This window comes from Castor canadensis, chromosome 6, assembly GCF_047511655.1.
Source record: "Castor canadensis chromosome 6, mCasCan1.hap1v2, whole genome shotgun sequence".
NCBI classification, from domain to species: Eukaryota; Metazoa; Chordata; class Mammalia; order Rodentia; family Castoridae; genus Castor; species Castor canadensis.
In genome coordinates, this window is record NC_133391.1 from 144,872,966 (window position 1) to 144,893,882 (window position 20,917).

General features: G+C 35.2%; 1 protein-coding gene across 1 annotated transcript in view; it reads left to right on the forward strand.

Moving 5' to 3' along the window:
• The window catches only part of Nup155 (nucleoporin 155), a 59,044-nt gene extending 38,431 nt beyond the window's left edge, over nucleotides 1–20,613 (forward strand). Inside the window, exons 23-35 of the mRNA XM_074077582.1 lie at nucleotides 1,723–1,914; nucleotides 3,196–3,334; nucleotides 3,989–4,124; nucleotides 4,914–5,067; nucleotides 5,279–5,383; nucleotides 6,148–6,302; nucleotides 9,794–9,923; nucleotides 10,985–11,098; nucleotides 12,218–12,338; nucleotides 13,065–13,175; nucleotides 16,341–16,477; nucleotides 16,740–16,846; nucleotides 17,536–20,613. Of these exons, the coding sequence (XP_073933683.1) occupies nucleotides 1,723–1,914; nucleotides 3,196–3,334; nucleotides 3,989–4,124; nucleotides 4,914–5,067; nucleotides 5,279–5,383; nucleotides 6,148–6,302; nucleotides 9,794–9,923; nucleotides 10,985–11,098; nucleotides 12,218–12,338; nucleotides 13,065–13,175; nucleotides 16,341–16,477; nucleotides 16,740–16,846; nucleotides 17,536–17,674 (1,740 nt within the window). The 3' untranslated portion in view covers nucleotides 17,675–20,613. The remainder of the gene's footprint in view (nucleotides 1–1,722; nucleotides 1,915–3,195; nucleotides 3,335–3,988; nucleotides 4,125–4,913; nucleotides 5,068–5,278; nucleotides 5,384–6,147; nucleotides 6,303–9,793; nucleotides 9,924–10,984; nucleotides 11,099–12,217; nucleotides 12,339–13,064; nucleotides 13,176–16,340; nucleotides 16,478–16,739; nucleotides 16,847–17,535) is intronic.
• The last annotated feature ends 304 nt before the right edge of the window (nucleotides 20,614–20,917 follow it).

The window sequence follows — 20,917 nt, forward strand, 5'->3', positions numbered from 1 at the left end:
TTCAAGTGTCATGATAATTAACATTCATCTAAATGCTAGGACATTTGGGGAAACACAATATATTTCTACCTTTATTTAAGGGTAAACATTACTCAGTATATACAAAAAGTAGAACAAATACTATAGCAAATGCTAGCTTCTACATACACTTGTCTCATAGTCAGCATTTTCAAGATTTTACCAGCCTTGCTTAATCTATCCTTTTTCTTTTTCTTTCATGACTTAGATCTTGTACATGTCATTTCACTTTTGCATACTTTATGCCATATATTTAGAAATACTATGTGTAGTTTAAAACATAGACATTGCCTTGGATAACGATGTCATTCTCACACTTAACTAATGCTAAAAGTAATTCTTTGGTAGCACATAACATCTAAAATAAAATTTTTCAATTGTCTTAAAACATCTTTTTATAGATTAATGCATTCAAATCAGTATCTAATTAGTTGGTTCAGTCATTGAGTTTGATTTTTTTTTTGTCTCTGTTAAGTCTCTTTCATTCTAGAGCAGTCTTTCCTTTTTTTTTTTTTTCTTCCCCTTAGTATTGCCTTGTGGAAATCAGGTCATCCATGTCTAGCCTTCTTCTTCTTTGTCTTTTTTTTGTTTTTTGTTTTTTTTTTTAATGACTAGCATTCTGAATTTGGTTTTTTACTTTTGCTATAATGAAGTTGTTTCTCTGTCTCCTGCATTTTATATAAAATGATGGTTAAGTCTGTTCAGGCTTGGTTAAAGTCCATTTATTTGTAGAAGAGAGCAGTGAAATCACTAAGCAAAATATATTACTTGCAGTATAATATAAGTAAAATATAAGTAGTATAGATCATCTTAATATTTTAAAACTCCATTTTATCAAGTCATCTTGTCCAAAATGCCAATCAAACTCAGTGTTAAAAGGCCTCAACCTTATTTAGGAAAATAAATAAATGTTAAAAGGCCTCTAACCTTATTTAGGAAAATAAAATGCAAGCTCAAGATTTATTTATTTTTGTCACTTTTGTGGATTGAACTCAGGTTCTCATCCATACTTAGCAAGCACTCTACTACTCAGCTACATCCCCAGCCCTAAGCTCAAAAAAATATTTTTTTCGTGTGACTGAGATTTGAATCCAGGGCTTTGTGAAGTTTTTTGTTTTTGTTTTTTTTTCAAGTATGTAGCCAAGTGATTGTTTTTTCCTGGTTATAACTAAAGTTAGTTGTCCTTTTGGCTCTGCCTGGACTTTACTTCCCTCATTTAAAAAGAGGCTTTGGGATGCTGAGATTGGGAGGATGGAAGTTTGGGGCCAGCCCAGGCAAACAGTTCATAAGGACTATATCTCTAAAAATAATTAGAGCAGTATGGGCTGGGAGTGTGGCTTAATCGGTAGAACACCTGCTTTGCAATCATGAAGCCCTGAGTTCAAATTCCAGTCCCACCAAATAAAAAGGAAAATGTGAGAGATTTAAAGTATATCTAATGTGCATTTTCAAGTTCCTTGTGATTATATGCAAGTTTGGAAGTTTGTTTCTATAGTATATTTTTTTTCTTTTGTTTTGTTTTTCATTACCAGAGCTTAAACCTAGGGCTCACCAAAGAGCTACAGCCCCATCACTGTTTTTTCCTTTGCATTACAGAATCTATTCATGTTCAGATTGTTTTTAGTTAGTAAGTAAATTTAATTCTGCATGGAAATACACTATTCCTATAATTGTCATAGAAAGATTTTTCTCTTCTCCTCCTAGGAATTTCAAGAGCAGCTGAAAATCACCACCTTTAAAGATTTGGTAATCCGGGACAAAGAACTCACTGGGGCATTGATTGCTTCTCTTATCAACTGCTACATCAGAGACAATGCTGCTGTCGATGGCATTAGTTTACATTTACAGGACATTTGCCCTCTGCTGTACAGCACTGATGATGCTGTTTGTTCTAAGGTATGACGCTCTGCCACTGTTTCTGAGCTGTTGACAGGTTTCATGAAAAGCACCCTAGAATGGGAGTCAGGAACTCTCTCTCTTTTTTTTTTTTTTTTTTTTTTTGAGAAATTTCTGAAATTTATAAGAAAAAGTCTTAATTCAAGAGCCAACCACTGTTAATGGAAACTTTTGTGTTTTTTTTCTATTTTAAAAATGATATTACTGCATTATTATTATTTTTTTTTTTTCATTTTTCTTTTATTATTCATATGTGCATACAAGGCTTGGTTCATTTCTCCCCCCTGCCCCCACCCCCTCCCTTACCACCCACTCCACCCCCTCCCTCTCCCCCCCCAATACCCAGCAGAAACTATTTTGCCCTTATCTCTAATTTTGTTGTAGAGAGAGTATAAGCAATAATAGGAAGGAACAAGGGGTTTTGCTGGTTGAGATAAGGATAGCTATACAGGGCATTGACTCACATTGATTCAGGAACTCTCTTGATTTACTCAATATATGACCTCAAGGAGATCTCTTAATCTCCTGACCTCAGAAACCTCATCTAAAAAGGGGACTTGATGGAAAAGATAATTTCTTCAAATCCATATACTTTTAAGTATTTCATATAGAGAATCTCTGACAGTGTTTTTAGAGTGTTTTATAAAAGAGAACAGTTAGAAATTAGGGAAAATCACTAAATTTAGAAATTAAGGAACTTTTTCTTTTTTTTTTTTTTTTTTGATGTTACTGGGGTTTGAGCTCAGGGCCTCATGCTTGCTAGGCAGGCTCTCTATCACTTCAGCTACTCCACTGGTCACCCATGGAATTTTAATAATTAGGAAATAATTAGTTTTTCTCCTTAGAAACTAAGGAAAATCACTAATACTTTATCTGTAGTGAATTAAAGTTAATGGGGCAATTTTTTATTGATCCTCTCCTACAGGTGGAAAAAAAAAATAAATCAGTGTCACACCGACTGCCTGCTGACCAATAATGTATTGACTAGGCAAAAGAATTACCAGACAAAACTATCTTGCTTAACATATTTGTGAAAGGAATTAAGAATAGCTAGGAATTTTTGGTCAAAAACTTTTCTGCCTAAAATTAAGAAGAAGTAAGTTGGTAGAGTTTTTATTTATAATGGTAATGAACAATATATCAATTTATATTGGTAATGAACAATATATCAATTTATTTATAATGGTAATGAACAATATATCAATTTAGACATAGCCTAAAATTTCTGTTGACAACATCATCTGTCTGCTTGATTTTTATTCCTTTTATTATTTCTTCTAGGCAAATGAGCTTCTCCAGCGTTCCCGACAAGTTCAAAATAAAACTGAAAAGGAAAGGATGTTAAGGGAATCTTTAAAGGAGTATCAAAAAATCAGCAATCAAGTGGACCTTCCCAATGTATGTGCTCAATATAGACAAGGTAAGAAGCAAAATTTTCTTTGTGTGACAATGTGTGAATAAAGCAAGATGATAATGAAGAGTCTCTTCTCAGATGCAAATTTTCCTTCAACATTCATGACCCAGTGATGTTTTGAGATATTAACTTTTTTTGCAGAGCTATTTATCAGACATAAGGCCTTGCACATGCTAAGCAAGTGCTCTACCACTCAGCTGTACCTCCAGCCCAAAATGTGTAACTTTTTGACATTGGAGATTCAGTTCTTGTTTAGTTAAACTACTGGTTAAATTTATTTTAAGATGCTTAAATTTTAAAAATAAAAACTTCAGGGTTTCTTTAAAATTACTTTAAATCAAATCTAATTTGTAAAGGCTATGACTGTTAATACAAGTATTATTTTAAATCCCAAGGTTTTTTTCCACCAACAAAGATCTAAAACTGTCCTGTTACTTCAAATGTGAAAATTTTTATCAAAGAAGGAGCATAATTGCCATCCAGGTATATTAGGACCATTTTCCTTGGTAGACTCATCAGAACTATTTTATAATAGTGTCACCAGGGTGGCCAGTTTATAGTAGAGATACAGCATTGATGATTATTTTTATATGCCAGCTAAGAAAAAATATATCCAGCTCTAATAAGCTCTAAGTCCTTGTTCTTCTCTTTCTCATGTAGTGCGTTTTTATGAGGGTGTGGTAGAACTTTCTCTTGCTGCTGCAGAGAAAAAGGATCCTCAGGGTCTTGGACTTCATTTTTATAAACATGGAGAGCCAGAGGAAGATGTAGTTGGGCTCCAGACTTTCCAGGAGAGGTGAGTTCTTCTGCCTTAGTGAATTGTCAACATTTTAGATGCAGACTTTTCTTTGTGTAAAGTTCTAATTGATAGCATTAGTACAATAATATTGTTAAGTACTACCCTCACAAAATTTAATTATGCTTTTACTTAAAAAATGACTTGTTTTTATCAATGTCTATATCAGGCTTACAATTTTTACCTTAGACATGTTTTTTTAGTCTGACGATAATTTTTAAGGATTTATATATAGTTTTGTTTGTTTCCTGTTATCTTTTGAGACTTTATTGATGTTATTTTTTAGGGTTTTGGTTTTTGGGCTTTTGTTTTTTGTTTTTTGCAGTACTGGGGTTTGAGCTCAGCAACTTGCACTTGCTACCGCTGAGCCATGCACCCAGATCTATTGATGTTATTTTTAATGGGATCCATTATTTGAAAACAAAACTTGCTCTCCTGCTCCCCAGTTTCTATTTCCAGGTGAAGGAAAGTATTTTATTTGAAAGGAGAATTTTTAAGTTTTCACCAGTTTGTAGATTGTTAAACAGTAAAGTGTATGTTCATAAAGGAGATATATAACATGTCTAAAACATGTTTCTTGTTAATGTATTCATTTTGTGGCTTTATTCTTTTATGTTTAATCAAATACTTCTCAAATCTATTGAGAAAGTACATGATTTGTATTATTTTTAGTACTAGATACGTACACATATTCTCCAAAATCATCTTCAAATTTTTGTGTACATTTTAAATTAAATCAGTTGCTTTCTAGTTAAATCATATAGTTTCCCCTTTTCCATTCCTTTTCAGATTAAACAGTTACAAGTGCATTACAGACACACTTCAAGAACTGGTAAATCAAAGTAAGGCGGCTCCTCAGTCTCCTAGTGTACCCAAAAAACCCGGTCCTCCAGTCTTGTCATCTGATCCCAACATGCTGAGTAATGAAGAAGCAGGACATCATGTAAGGGACATAGCATAATTCCATTCTGAATGGTCACTGTGCTTTAGAAGTTCTGTATGAAAGTGGTAGCATAATCACCTTTGGAAAGATAGAAGCTTTGAGAAGTTACCATTTAACTTGATTTCTTATCAGGAGTTTAGAGCTAAGGTGTTGTAATGCCCAATAAGAAAGCATTTAACTATGTTAATTGTTGCTGTTTTATTTATTTTAGTTTGAACAAATGCTTAAATTGGCTCAACGATCCAAGGATGAGCTCTTTAGTATTGCTCTTTATAATTGGCTAATACAAGCTGACCTTGCAGACAAATTACTACAGGTAAAAATCATTTTTTGTTGCAGTATTTTTAATGTTATTTTATATATTTAAGTAGCATACATCAATAATTGTAGCACATGTATAGTTATAAGAAAATCATCTTTTCATCCTTTGCCTCCCTTTAGACGTTAGTATAAAGCTAAGTATGTAATGTCTTCTCGTAAGAAGCAAAGGAGACTATTGAATTAATCTTCTCTTTCTTTGAAAGCTGATTAAGATACTTTATATTGTTGGGTAGAAGTCACTGGATTCTGAATTAGAAAATCTGAGGTTTGTTTTAGTTCTGCTATTATATCAGTGTGACTTCAAACATATCCTTATTCTAAGTCTGAGTGTTTCTGTGTCTATTAAATGAGTACATAGCATTCGATACTTTGAAGGGTACTTTTGAACTCAGAGACTAGGAATCTTCAATAACTGTGTTCTTGAAGTTTATTAAGAGTTGTAATTTTAAAAATAGATTTTTAATTGTATAGCAATTATTTTTACCAACCTAATGAAATTGTTATAGAAATTCTCTCATTAACTATATAAAAACAAAGATCATTTAAGAAAAATCTCTCTTATGTATTAATGTTGCATTATAATTTTAATTGTTCTCATGAAATAAGGCACAATTGTAGTCATCTTAAAAATAGTTGTACTTTGGGGGAGAAATGACCCAAACATTGTATGCATATATGAATAAAAAAAAAGTTGTATTTTCTACTTAAAAAGCACCTAGATGGTCAGAAAATTTTTCTGAGTAACTGTACAATTCCTAGATTGCATCCCCATTTCTGGAGCCACATCTAGTCCGAATGGCCAAAGTAGATCAAAACAAAGTTCGTTACATGGATTTACTCTGGAGGTATTATGAGAAGAACAGAAGTTTTAGTAATGCCGCTCGTGTCCTGTCCAAATTGGCCGACATGCATAGGTATGCCATAATATTATTGTGAAGAATAAAGAAAGAGATGCATGGAGTTAAACCCAGATTTCCCACACTAGATAAAATATGCCTTTACCTGGATTTACCTAATGTTTACAGCTTTACTTTTGTTTCTCTTGGTTTTAATAATGTTCAGGAGGTACTTAAGAAAGTATTCATTAGATCCTTTTTTCAAACTATGCTTAACTCCTTTAAAGTTTTTTAGACCCTTTCCTAGTAACAACAGTTGATTTAAAAACACGAACTTCTCAAAGGCTTTATAATTTTAAATGTATTACTAATTCTAGGCAAATTTCCTCTCCCAGCTTCTTTTAAATTACTAAAAAGGTCTTAATGTGTATTGAGGATTTTAAAGACACCTGTTAAGTGAAAATTTTAAATTAGATTGACATATCAAAAGATCATTTAATAAAATATTGGACATGTCATTGATTTGACCCTCTATTTTCATAAGGAATTTCCATGTGGAATAATACACATGCTATTTTGGAAAGTTGGTTAAATTAGACTGAGAAGGTAGTAAAACAGAGCTAGTATTAAACCATATCAATGAGAATAGTTGCTTAAAAAATCCAGTTATGGAGCTGGGTATGGTAGCACACTATAGTCCTAGTTATACTCAGAAGGCTGAGGCAGGAGGATCATTTCAGCCTTGGTAGACCTGCCTGAAGAACATTGTGGTTAGTAGAAGTGTGAGTGTTTACAGGTATAGTGTACACATCATATGTGTTAATGTAGGTGTTTATTACCTATTTGAGTCCAAAACTTTCTTGGTTTTCTTGCCTTCCAGAGCCGTAAGTGTTGCTTAATTTTTAAAAGTTCCCTCTCACATGCAAAACATGAAATGACTTTAATTTCTTAAGGAAAAGAAAACACATTAAGCTGCCAAAGGCAATTTCGACTAAAAGCTTTGGTTAGTTTATAGTTTCTATAATTAATAGTTAACATTATTAGGATGAAGAATGTAGCACTGCAGTAGAGCTCCTGCCTAACCTGAGCAAGAACCTGGGTTCAGTCCCTAATACCACCAAAAAAGAAAAAAGAATTACTGTTATTAAACATTTCATTCATTGTAGCTATATACCTTTATACCCTAAGGTTGGGTGATCCAGTGCTTTGAGTGCCTGTTATATAGCTGTATTCTGCTAGAGGTACATAGGGACTGAAGGTGAACCCAGGCCTTCAGTATCTCATTTCTGGATTACTTTTAATCATTCTTAGCTAGGTAGTCATTGACACCATTACCACTCAGATCTTTGTAAGGCATTTCTATTATGTTGTATTGCTTTGAAAGAGTATTTCTTTCTTGCCCTTCCTTTAGTAGTTATTACCCTTCTCGTTATAAAAATTTATTATATTCTTGGACTTAGAAATTCTCTTTTTTTTTGGTGTGGTACTGGGGTTTGAACTTGGGGCTTTGTGTTTGCCAGGCAGGTGCTCTACCACTTGAGCCACAACTCCAGTTTTCTTTGCTATGGTTATTTTGGAGATAGAGTCACTTTTGTCCACGCTAGCCTGGACCTCCGTCCTGTTTTAAGCTTCCCATTGTCATTGGGAGACAGACACACACCACCACATCCAGCTTTTTCCTGTTGAAATGGGGTCTCATCATCATCAACTTTTTTTTTGCCTGGGCTAACCTTTAACCACAATCCTTCTGCTCTCAGCCTCCCACATAGCTTGGGGTGACAGGCTCCCACCACTGCATGCAGCTATTGGTTGAGGTGGAGGCTCAAAAACTACCTGCCCAGACTGACCTCAAACCACAGTCTTCTGGATCTCAGCTTCCCGAATAGCTAGGATGACAAGCATGAGCCACTGGTGCCTAGCAGGAAAGCCTTTTTAATAGCAGGACTCCTAGATGTACAGAGTGCTTTATGTGTGACCTCAAGGGCTGATCAGTACTAATAACTGTCATACTCCCTTCTACTTTGGAAGATAGAAGAGAGAAAAAAGCTTTTTTTCCTTTGCTTTCTATTTGAAAGGATAAAAATGCAGTAACCGTAACTATAGTTAAGGGCAGTTTAAGTAAGGCAGCCTCAAAAGCAAAGAAAGTCAGTTTTTTTTTCTCATGTTACAAAGGACAAATTTAGGACTGGGGCAAGGTTCAAGTATAGAGCACCTGCCTAGCAAGCGCAAGGCCCTGAGTTCAAACCCCAGCACTGCAAAACAAAAAAAAAGACAAATGTAATACTGATTGATCTGAGTGAGTCCCAAAAAGTAAGTGAGTTTGTTTGCTTTTCGTTCTAAGTTGCTTTATGCTGTCAAAGAACTAGATCTGGCAGAGTAAGGGGATTAGAAAGGACTAGAGCTGGCAGCCCTGGGACCCATGCTTGGAGCTTTCTGACACCTGGCAGCAGGTCTGCCAGCAAATGCATTTTAAGTGCCAGTGTTGTTGAAGTCATGTAGGAAGCAGTAATATACAAGGTCAGCACTGTTCCTCCTCTCACATTTTAGTAAGTAGTGGCCATTGATGAAAGAGCTCAGGTTCAATAAATACAGAAAACATAGGATCATATAGTAGAAGGTCCCTGGGGAGAAGGGGTAGCTGCATTAGGTACAAGTGGTCAGAAAAGGTCTTGGAGAAAGTGTTGTTTGAATTGAGATTACAATGACAACAAGTAGGCAACTACATACAGAACAGAGGAAAGGTGGCCCAAGCACAGTAATGATAGTCTGTGCAGAGGCACTACATAATACAGTTTTGTTGTGTCAGCGATACAAAAATGAAAGTTAGATTGGGGATAGTGCGTGGAAGGAGATGAAGTTGAGGGAGTAGGGAAGGTGATGAGAGGGTTATTAGAAACTGTGTGGCATAATCTGATTTTGTTTTCAAGTGGCCACTCAATGCTGAGTGGAAAATGGAACTCATGTAGGCCACACTAAGGTAGAAGTGTGAAGAATGTAAGGAATAAAAAGAATGTTTTTCCTTAATTTAATTTTAGACTACTAGCGGTTTTGGAGAGAGCAGGGGGTATGGGAAGGCTCTTGCTATGTTGCTCAAGTCATGGACTCCTAGGGTTAGGTAATTCTTCCATCCCTAACTGCCAAGTAGCAGAGGTTATAGACGTACCACTGTGCCCAGCTACAATCTAAGTTTTGGGGGATTTTTGTTTGTTTTTTGTTTTTTGAGGCAGGGTCTCAGTATGTAGCCCAGGCTCATCCTCCTGCCTTCCAAGTGCTGGAATTATAGGCATGCACCACCACCTCTGGCTAGTATCTGTGTTTTAATACACCAAAATGAAGTTTTAAAATAGGAAGTTACGTTTTAGATATGAACAAAAATATTGCCTAAATTTGTGAATCTTTTATAGAAATCTAAAATAATTACATATATTAGAAAAGAATCTAATAATTATTTTGAGTTTGAAATGGCTTTTTATTTTCATTTGGTTTAAAACATTACATCCAACTCAGCATGTTTGTAACATAAATCCTTCAGAAATTGTGTAACTAAAATTAAGGGTTTTCTCTCATAGCACAGAAATTTCACTTCAGCAACGACTAGAGTACATTGCTCGAGCCATTCTTAGTGCCAAAAGTTCCACTGCCATTTCATCAATAGCTGCAGATGGTGAATTCCTTCATGAATTAGAAGAAAAAATGGAAGTAAGTTCTAAAGATACTTAAGCTATATCCACATAGTGTAGTAGTCACATAGGCATTTCACTCTCCCATCTTCCCTGGGTAAATAATAGGTGTAGAGAAGTCAGTATTATTAATTCTAGTCTCTTCTGCCTGTATATATTTATCTTCATTTTCATGTTTACATATAAATCTTAAAAGAGATTTTAAGGAAGCCGGGTGTGATGGTACACACTTGTAGTCCCAGCACTTGGGAGGTGGAGGCAGCAGAATCATGAGGTCCAGGCCAGTCTCAGCTACATAGTGAGACCCTGTCTCAAAGAAACAAAAATAAGTAAATAAAAAGATTTTAAAGATAGCAGTATTTGGGACACAGACACATTGCTGTAATTTATAAGTTTTTCCTATGTGCCATTTTTCTTTTTTTTTTTCCAACTGTTCCAACAGCATTTGGGTTATATTCATCATTTTTTCTAGGAGCTAATAAGCAAATTTATGGAGTAGGCTAAACTGCTTTAACTAAGAGACTAAAAAACTTAAGATTTTCCAAAGCTAATTTGTCATTTGTAAAAATTGAGTAGATGTTCCTGATTGGCAGTTGGCTTTCTTCCACATGGTTGATTTGAGGACCCAAGTTCTGTTGGTACTCATTCCTTAGGACCTTTACTTTATGTGAGAGAGGAAGGAAAAAAAAAGAGAGAGAGAAAAGAAACAGATTCAAACTTCCAAAACCATAGTTCCTAATGTCACATACTTAACTTCCACTCTCATTCCTTGAAATGAACTTGGTGGCATGGCCATACCTCCCTGCAGAGGCGACTGGGAAGTCCTATAGCCAACTGTCTGGCTACAGTCGTGGACATAACTAATACTTGTTGTCAGCAAAGTTCTCTGCCACAGTACACTTCCTCTGACATCTGTTATGTTGCAATGAAGTCTCTTAGGCTACTTTCCTACAATAGAGGTCTATATTATACATTATTTAATTTTAGCAAACTTAAACTCAGATAACAGAAGTCATTCCTTCAAGTACCTGTTGAATTATCATACAGAAATTAAGACATCCTATTTTCCGCCCAAACTAGGTTGCTAGGATCCAACTTCAGATACAAGAGACACTACAAAGGCAGTATTCCCATCATTCTTCTGTACAGGATGCAATTTCTCAGCTGGATTCTGAGCTAATGGACATAACTAAGGTAATAAAAAGCAAATAAAAAGAAATAAGGTGAGCACTATAGAACTTCAGTTTCTCAAAATTCTTTGTTTTGCATTTTGCTTTTTGTTTCGTGGGAAAGATTAGCCTATCTCTACAAAATAAGCCCTCCTTGGCAGCTTGTCATTAGACGGATAAAAGTCAAGCAGCTGACTTCTAGAGGTTGAGCTGCTCCTGCCAGGTCGGTCACTATGAAGAACCTATTAGCCTCACATAGGGGTTATGTTAAGCCAATTTATGTCCTTGCTTCTTGCCTTGTAAAAAAGTAACAACTTTGTTCACTCTCCAAACCTCTTGCTCTATACGCTTCTTAGTTCTTCTTCAGTGATTCTTATACATGATCCAAGTACCCTGAAGCATCCTGAGATTTGTCAGTATTCCCATGATTCTTTTCCCCTAGTTTAGACAACTAATTCTAACATAAATGTCATGCAGCATCTTCCTAACCAAAAAAAAAAAAAAAAAAAACACAAAGACTGAAATCTACTTGAATATATTTACCTGCATTCACTGTGTTTAATCTGGAATTTTGACCATATTTTTACAGATTGAGCATCCCTGATCTGAAATGCACTATAATCCTAGTAGTTGGAAGGCTGAGAAAAAAGGAATATGAATTTGAGGGCAACCTGTGCTATATAGTGAGTTCCAGGGCAGCTATAGGACTGCATACCCTGTCTCAAAAAGCAAACCACAACAACAAAAAAATTGAAAATGCTCTGAAACTTTGAGAACCAAAAGCAGAAAATTCCACACTAGAATTTCTGTGATGGGAGACAGTCAAACACAAGATTATTAGAGATGCTGTATGAAATTTCCATTAGGCAAAGTGTACATGTTGTATATAAAACATAAATGAATTTCATGTGTAGGGATATCTTGGGGATATCCTGTATCCCCAAAATAATCTTATGTATATACACACACTCTAAAATGCATTCTTTGTTCTCAGCATTTTGGATATGGGATCTTCAACCTGTGTCACATTTTAGATACTTAAAAGTATTTGATTATTTTTAATTTTGAAGGAGTGCTTTATGTTAATCTCTGAATGCTGACCTTTGTCTGGATAGATGTTTAATTTTGAGATTTCCTCCCACAGCTTTATGGGGAATTTGCTGACCCATTTAAACTTGCAGAGTGTAAACTTGCAATAATTCATTGTGCTGGATATTCAGATCCCATACTGGTGCAGACACTTTGGCAAGATATCATAGAGAAAGGTAAGTGTTTAATTATAGATAAATTAACACAAATTATTTAGTGAATTGGTAGAAGAATGCAAGGTGTAGCTAATATATGTAGGGCTCATGAAACTTTTTTTTTTTAAACTTGTGTTACTGGAACTTGAACTCGGGGCCTCCCACTTGCTAGGCAGGCACTCTACCACTTGAGCCACTCTGCCAGCTCTTTTTTGTGTTGGGTATTTTTCAAGATAGGGTCTCACAAACTTGTTTTCCGGGGGCTGGCTTCAAACTTCAGTCCTTCTGATTTCTGCCTCATGAACACCTAGGATTATAGGCATGAGCCACCAGTGCCCATTTGTGTTGGGTACTTTCAAGATAGGGTTTTGCAAACTGTTTGCGTAGGTTGGCCTCAAACCATGATCCTCCTGATCTCTGCCTCCCAAGTAGTTGGATAATAGGCATGGGCCACCAACACCTGGCTAGTGGAAAGATTTTCCTACAGAGTGATCCCTGTGAATATTTGGGGGCACAGTCATTTTTCTGATTTGTGCCACCTAATAAGGGATACTAAGGTACTTCCTTCAGAATATCATAATCAGTACCCTGGTAAGATTAGAGAGTATATCAGACACTAACAGAATCTGCTAACTAATGTGAATATCAGTTCTATAGTATTTTGAACCTTGAAACAATTAAGAAGCAATGCAAACATTTCACATTGAAAATAATTGGGGTTTCTACTGATCTGTCTCTTTCTTACAGAATTGAATGATAGTGTAACATTGAGCTCCCCAGATAGAATGCATGCTCTTAGTCTCAAGATCGTCCTCCTTGGCAAAATTTATGCTGGCACACCTCGCTTCTTTCCATTAGGTAAGCAGTAACCTAGGTGCTGTCTTGTTTTATTTTCTGTTTTGATAGTTTTTCTCCATTGAAAAATAGTGATGATCTTTAGAATAAAATGTAGTGTTTTTGTTGCTGCTATTGAGTTCAGCAGTTTTAATCCTATCTCTCCAAAGAGAAAAAAACCCTTAGGAATAGTAGCATTTGTTTATTAGTTAAGTAGGAACTTTTTTTTTAACCAGCTTTCTAAGTTCATGTATCTATTTTAGGATTTTACTGACTGACAAACTCTAAGTGACTGGATTGTTGGTAACCCAATACAACTTTTGAGGAAAAAAGAAAAATGGCTAGTATTTTAGACATGGGTAATTTGTGATTGATCCAGTTTCTATATTACATTGAATGTGTATTTTCTTTTTCTTTTTTTTGAACAAACTCACCGTGTAGTCCAGACTGGCCTCAAACTCAGCAGTCTTCCCACAGCCCTTGAGTGTTGGGATAACAGGTGTGTACCACCTTGCCAAGAATTTTTTTTTTTTTTTTTTTTTTTTTGCAGTACCAGAGATTAAATCCAAAATCTATTGCATGCTAAGTGAATGCTCTACCACTGAGATACATTCCCAGCCCTTGGTTTTTGGTTTTGGTTTTTTTTTTTGTTGTTTTTCTTTTTTTTTGAGACAGGGTCCTGTAGCACAGGCTGGCCTCTTCACTTAGTATTCTTCTCCCTGTGCTCCTAAGCATTGGGATTACAAGGGTGTGCTACCACATCCAGCTTTGTATTTTTCTTCAAGAAAGCAAATAGTTATGTGAAAACTTTAATTATATGAACCCCTTTCTTGACCAAATACACTTACTGCAGTTTTATATAGGTAATTATTTATTATGAGCTTTTTGCCAACCTACGATTTTTCCCCAGTCATAAAATAGAAGCACCAAAAACACATCCATGAAATAGAATATTAAGTACTTTTGTGTAATTGAAAAGTGTTGAGGAACATGAAAATGCTCATAACATAAAATCAAATCAATATAACACCAGATTCTATTTTTTTGTTTATTTGTTTTTTACTTGCCAATTGTGGTAGTGGAAATTGAACTGAAGGCCTTGTACATGCTAAGCAAGATATACTTCCAGGCTCCAATTTTTTTTTTTTTTTTTAATGAACATTCAAACTTTTTTTCAGACCATCTCAGAGTTCTAAGGTCCTATTTGTTGGACTTGGTCATTAAAAATAATTATACTTGTAGGTACAATATTCAGAATACACTGTTTCCATGCTATTGGTAATAAAAGAGCACTTTTTTGGGGGCAGTATTTGGATGTGATATCAGGGCCTTGCACTTACTAGGCAGACACCCTACCACTCGAGCCATTCTACCAGCTGGAGCACTTACGGTTTTTGTTTTTGAATTTATGGCCTCATGCTGGATAGTCAGGTTCTCTACTACTTGAGCTATGTCTCTAGCTTGGATTTGTTTTTTGAGGCAGGGTCTTGCTATGTAAGTCAGACTGGCCTCAGCCTCGAGATTCTCCTATCTCAGCTTCCTGAGTGCTGGGATTGTAGGCATGTAACACACCCAGTTCAGATACATATATTTTTATATAAATACTTATAAGTATGTGAAACTGGTACTTTTAATAAGAAAGGAGGGCATGTTGTACACAATCCCTTTGAGGGTTTTTCTGCTTTAACATAGTTTTTGGGTTTTTTTTTTCTTTTTGGCAATATTAGGGGTTAAACTCAGGGCCTTGTGCTTGCTAGGCAGATGCTCTACCACTTCAGCCATGTTGCCAGCCTTTTTTGTTTTGGTTATTTTTAGATGGGGGTCTTACTTTATGCCCAGGCCACCCTAGAACCCTGTCATTGTATATTCTTCCCAACATAGCTGGGGATGGCAGATATATATCACCATACTTGATCATTGTTTAAGATAGGAAATCACAAATTTTTTTGCCCAGGTTGGCCTCAAACTGAAATCCTCCCTATTTCTGCCTCCTGAATAGCTAGGATTACAGGCTTGAACCATCATGCCCAACCTAGATAATTAAATTTTGAATTCAAAAAGTTCAGAGTAGAAGAATCCTTTCCTTTCTATTAGTACCTTAATGATAAAACAAGCTCCAGAAGACCCCAAACTTGATCAAAGTTTAGAGGGTTGTTTTTTTTGTGTGTGTGTTTTTCTTTTTGTCAGTATGGGGTTTGAACTCAGGCCCTTATGCTTGCTAGGCTGGCACTGTACCACTTGAGCCACTCTGCCAGTCCTTTTTTGTATTGGGTATTTTCGACATAGGGTCTTGCTAACTGTTTGCCCGGGGGCCTTAAACCTCGATGTCTCTGATCTCTGCTTCCCAAGTAGCTAGGATTACCATGTGGGCCACTGGCACCCAGCTCATATTTAATTTTTTTTAAATCAACATTCAATATCCCTTTCTGAAAAGCTGCTAAATTAAGGATATATCTATATTTGAAAAAATTATCAGGTTTTCTCCAGTAGTGGGATTGTGAATGGTCTCTGTGTTCCTCTTGTGCCTTTCTGTAGTCTAAATTTTTTAAGATGTCATGGTTTTTTCTTAATATATCTATGAAGTGTACCATTTCATAGTTTTAGCATACTCACAAACTTGTCTGTCTATTACCCAATCTAATTTGAAGATGCTTTCATCCTCCCAAAATAAACCTTTTCTCATTAGTTACTTCCCATTCCTTACCACTGTCCAAACATAGGCAACCACTAATCTACTTTCAATCTCTAGATTGGCCTGTTCTGGTATATTTTTTTTTTTGCTTTTTTGTTCTGAGGATTGAACCCAGGGGCTTGTATATAGTAGGCATGTGCTTTGCCACCAATCTATAACCCCTCCCAAAGTTTGTTTTGAAATTGATTTTTAGAAGATTCCCCCTAGAAACTACTCTGTTTCAAATAAAATCTACCTTTTGGTATCAAGAGTTAAAAATCCAAGATTTTGTAATGAAATCTGCTAAATACTGTTTGAAGAGGTTGGGAGGGGAGAAGGTTACAGAATATAATGGAGGAAATGAATTTAATAAAACCACATTGTACACACCTGTGGGAATAGCACAGTGAAACACCTTTGTACCATTAATGTATGCTAATAAAAAAGAATACAGTAAAATAAATTGCTCACTATAAAAATGTTAAAAATCCAGATTTCCGATCTTTTTCCCTTTCCAGATTTTATTATACAGTTGTTAGAGCAGCAAGTTTGTACATTGAACTGGGATGTGGGCTTTGTAATACAGACCATGAATGAAATTGGAGTGCCATTACCTAGACTACTGGAAGTTTATGATCAGCTGTTCAAATCACGGGTAAGGAAAATGTTAAGTAAAATAAAGTTAATTTCTTTATTTAATTCAAGTAATTTTTTTCTAGATATAGTATGGGGTATTTTGATTGTATATTTGTAGGTATCTTATTTAAGTCCAAGTAATTGGAGCAGAGATTTGCTTCATTGGTTGAATATTAGAAATTATAGTTCAGGCTTTTAAAACTAATGAGAGTTGGCTTGGAGGTGCATATGTGTGTGTGTGTGTGTGTGTGTGTATTTTTTTTTTTTTTCTTTCTTTATAGGATCCTTTCTGGAACAGAGTAAAGAAGCCACTGCACCTTTTGGATTGTATCCATGTACTTTTGACAAGATATGTTGAGAATCCTAGCCAAGTTTTAAATTGTGAGAGGTAATTATGAATTAAATATTGTTTTCTAGCAAAAGCTTTTAAAGTACTTCTGATAAATACCTAGGTAAGCAAATTGGAGAGAATGTGGAAAGATTTGAAGGTTATGAAGTATAGAGGATTGAGTTCTTATGTACATTGGCAGTAACTATTTGGATGACATTCATCATTGTCCTAGATCCTTTCTATAAGTGAACAAATTTATGAATTATTTCTAAACTCCTTCTGTTTTAAATTAATGACCCAGGAGCAAGATATTTCAATTATGTCTTCATGATATGATTGGCCATTTTAAAGGGTATTTCTTTGAAAAGGCCAAAAGAATAAATATCTTCTTTTTTTTTTTTTGGTGGCACTGGGATTTGAACTCAGGACCTCACGCTTGCTAGGCAGGCATTCTACCACTTGAGCCACTCCCCCAGCCCAAGAATAAATATCTTAAATATTAGTAGGAATCATCCCTATTGCCTCCTTCTCACTATAGTAATCTTCAACTGGAAAACGGTGGGTATGTGGTAAGCAACCTTCCCCATACATTTCCTTCTCAGTATTTTCAAGTATTTGCCACTTAAGCATGTATTGCTTTTCTGTGGGACTATTAGTAAGAGTAGGAGATTTGGGGGAAAAGCAACCCTATGGGAGGAAATGTTTCTAAACTTACAGATAGTCAACAGCTGTTTTTCCCTTTACAGGAGAAGATTTACAAATCTCTGTCTGGATGCCGTATGTGGTTATTTGGTTGAACTTCAGTCCATGAGCTCATCAGTAGTAGTACAAGCCATCACTGGAAATTTTAAATCTCTTCAAGCAAAATTAGAACGACTTCATTAATTTTTGTAGTGTATTTTCATCCATTCATTTTGGTCTGTAAAATAAAAGCTCAGCTGGGTTCAGATGTCAGGTGTTCTAAATGTAAAAATTTAGGTATAATTTTAATAGAAATATGTTTTTAATAATGGCTAATATCTACAAACAGTACTTTCGCAACATGAGTTCTTTTTGTGACTCTCATTTTGTTTTTTAATAATTGGTTTAGGCTGAAGGAATAGCTCATTGCCCTGGTGTAATGCCCAGCACCATTAAGGTGAAAAAAGTGGTGTAAGAAACAACAGAAATAAGACTGTGTATAATTTTAGAACAAGGATAAAGGTGATGTTCTTGTTTTGAATTTTACCATAGACGAAGATTTTTAATTTATATTATTCTTTTTTCAAGATAGTGCTAGAAAGCATCTTTTCTTTTTTTTTTTTTAGTTCATCTTTGAAAAATAATTTTCTCATTCACTAATTTTATCATGTACAGCCCTTGGAGATTGATTTTTATATATTTGGTTATTTGAGCGTGTGATAAACTTACAACTAATATTCTGTGTCCTGAAAACCTATACTTATATTATAATAAGTGTCTATATTATAATTAGTGTCTACCTGGCTCTTTGGTCTTTGACTACTCTTTCCATTAGAGGCATGGTTCTCAAAGTGTGTGCTTCAAACCAGCAGTATCACCCAGGAATTTGTTAGAAATTCATATTGCTGGGCTGTACCTCAGACTACAATATCAAAAGCTCTGAAATAAGGCTCAGCTTTCTGTGCTTTAACAAGCTGTCCGGGGATTAGGGTACACATCAGGTTTAAAACCCACTCCATTGGCAGATCCTACTGCTTTCCGTAGTTTATGGATTGAGTTCCCTGTCTTATTCCTCCACTTCCCTTCCTTATCAGTAACTACAACCAAGTTTTACCCAAGACATACCATTTTGGGTAAAAATGTTAATAATCTAGTTTTTAGTTTTTTCTTTTTCTCTTTTTTTTTTTTAATTTGTGGTGCTGAGAATTGAACCCAGTGCTTGCTAGTACTAAGTTATACCCCCATCCCTTTCATTCATCTTTAACAATTTTGAATAACTAAACCAAGTGCTCCACAATCATGGCAATGGCAAAAGAGGAAGAAAGAATAAGAATGACTAGAGCTAACAAAAAAAGGAAAAACATGTACTCCTTTCTGCTCTCCTTTTATACTACTGGGAATACTACTTTCTGTTTATTGTCAGTGATGCATATAGAACAGTTTTTAAAATATGTCTTGAATATATTTTTACTTCTGCCTTTAATCTTTTCCTATATTATACAGTTGCCTTCTCCACATTTTTTTCTCTTAGAATTTAGCTTCTCTTCTGTAACTTTCTGATGTATAATATTTAACAGAATGTCAAAAATATCACTCATTGGGTACCACTACCTCATATTTTTCAGCTTTTTATTTCCTTAGTTTAGCTTTTTTGAGTATATAAAGTGAATGTATGCTGTGTATTAGTTTTGTACACTTAAAATTGTCATGTCTTTTGAAAATGAAGGTCTTGCTTAAATGCTGTAATTTAGATGTGCCTCCATTTCTGTAAGAAATACATATTCTATATCTCCAATTTTCTTTTAAGCACATTTACACACTAATACATTATATCTGTTAAGTATGTGCATTGAAGGTACACCTTTTGAAAGAGCTACAAGCTGTCATATCTTAATGATAGAAATCTGCATATGGTGCTGTTTATTCACATAGCACATTTTGAGAAGATTTAAGAATTCCAAGGCACATATTGTTTGTAATACCCTCTGGAGGTCAGATCTCTAACTAGCTCCCTTCCTTTTTAGTCTTCTAGAACAGTGTTTTTAATGTTTTAACATTCAAAAGAGTCACCTGCATAGCCCATCAAACCAGATTCTTCTGTTCTACCTCCAAAGGGATGCTGATCTTGGCAGTCAATGGTCAGACTTGCAATAGCATTGTTCTAGCGTATTTATTCACTGCATAAGTATACTTTGTATTAAGTGTTTGGGCAACACATTGTTCTTTATAGTGACTATTAAACAAACATAGACAGTGAATCATAGATAGAGTTTATGAAAGTACGTTCATTTTGCACCGTCAGGAGTCACTGAAACTCTCGGTTGTGGTGTATTTGTGTTTTAAATTGATCATTTTAGTATGGAAGAATGGTTAGGGAAGAGGAAAATCCATTTTGAATAGCTGTACTAGGTATGGGATATTGACCCCGATGTGCATGCAATGTATGTTTAACATTTCTATTGTTGTCAAGTCAACTAGTGACTTGATCGTTGAATACATCCACTGATCACATAAACATCTCAATATTTTAGTCTTGAGACTTTCACAGATTACTCATTCTCTTTGATAGGATACTTCCTATAGAAGTATCAAGGAAGTGAAGGACCAAAACACCAAATCTAAAGATTTTGAAAATTTAGAATTTCCTTTTGCATTCTTTATGAGTATCTTCATTTAAATTCTCTTAATAAAACTTGAGAATATTTTTGAGTCCTCTGATAAATCTTTTAAACTCTTCCCCTCTTTCTGCTATATTCGGATTTGAACCCAGGGACTCATATTTGCTAGGAAATACTCTACCACTTGAGTTAAGCCTCCAGTCCCTTTTTTTTTTTTCTCAGATCAGGTCTTGCTAACTTTGCTTGGGCTGTCCTCCAATATATAGTCCTTCTGCCTCTGCCTCCAGAGTCACTGGGATTACAGGTATGCAGTGCCATGCCCAGCTTCTTTTAAACTCTTCTGGGTTTTATTTTCCTCATATATAAATAAGATTGAAGCTAAATTATAAGGCTCTTTAAAATACAAATTTTAGGGCTGGAGTACCTGCCTAGCAAGTGTGAAGTCCTGTTTCAAACTCCAGTACCACCAAAAAAAAAGGCAAAAGTTTGCAAGAACTATGGTTATTTATTTTTCTACAGTTTTAATGTTCTTCAAATATTAGAGTATACTATCATTATTTTTCCTCTTTTTCATTTCTAATCACCATTTCTGTACCAGTGCTGCATGTTTGAAATTAAACATTTGTCTTAAAACTATGCCATACTCTTTGCATTTTTGGCAGTTTCTTTCAGCAAGAGAACTAACTTTGAAATTAATTTATCATGTGGGATCCAACCCATATTTGACCTCCTAATTCATTCATTCAAAACATGACCAAGTCTGGGCTCACTCCTGTTTCTCTCTGCCCTCTGTTCACTCTTGGTCCTCCTCCTTTATTTTGTGCCTATG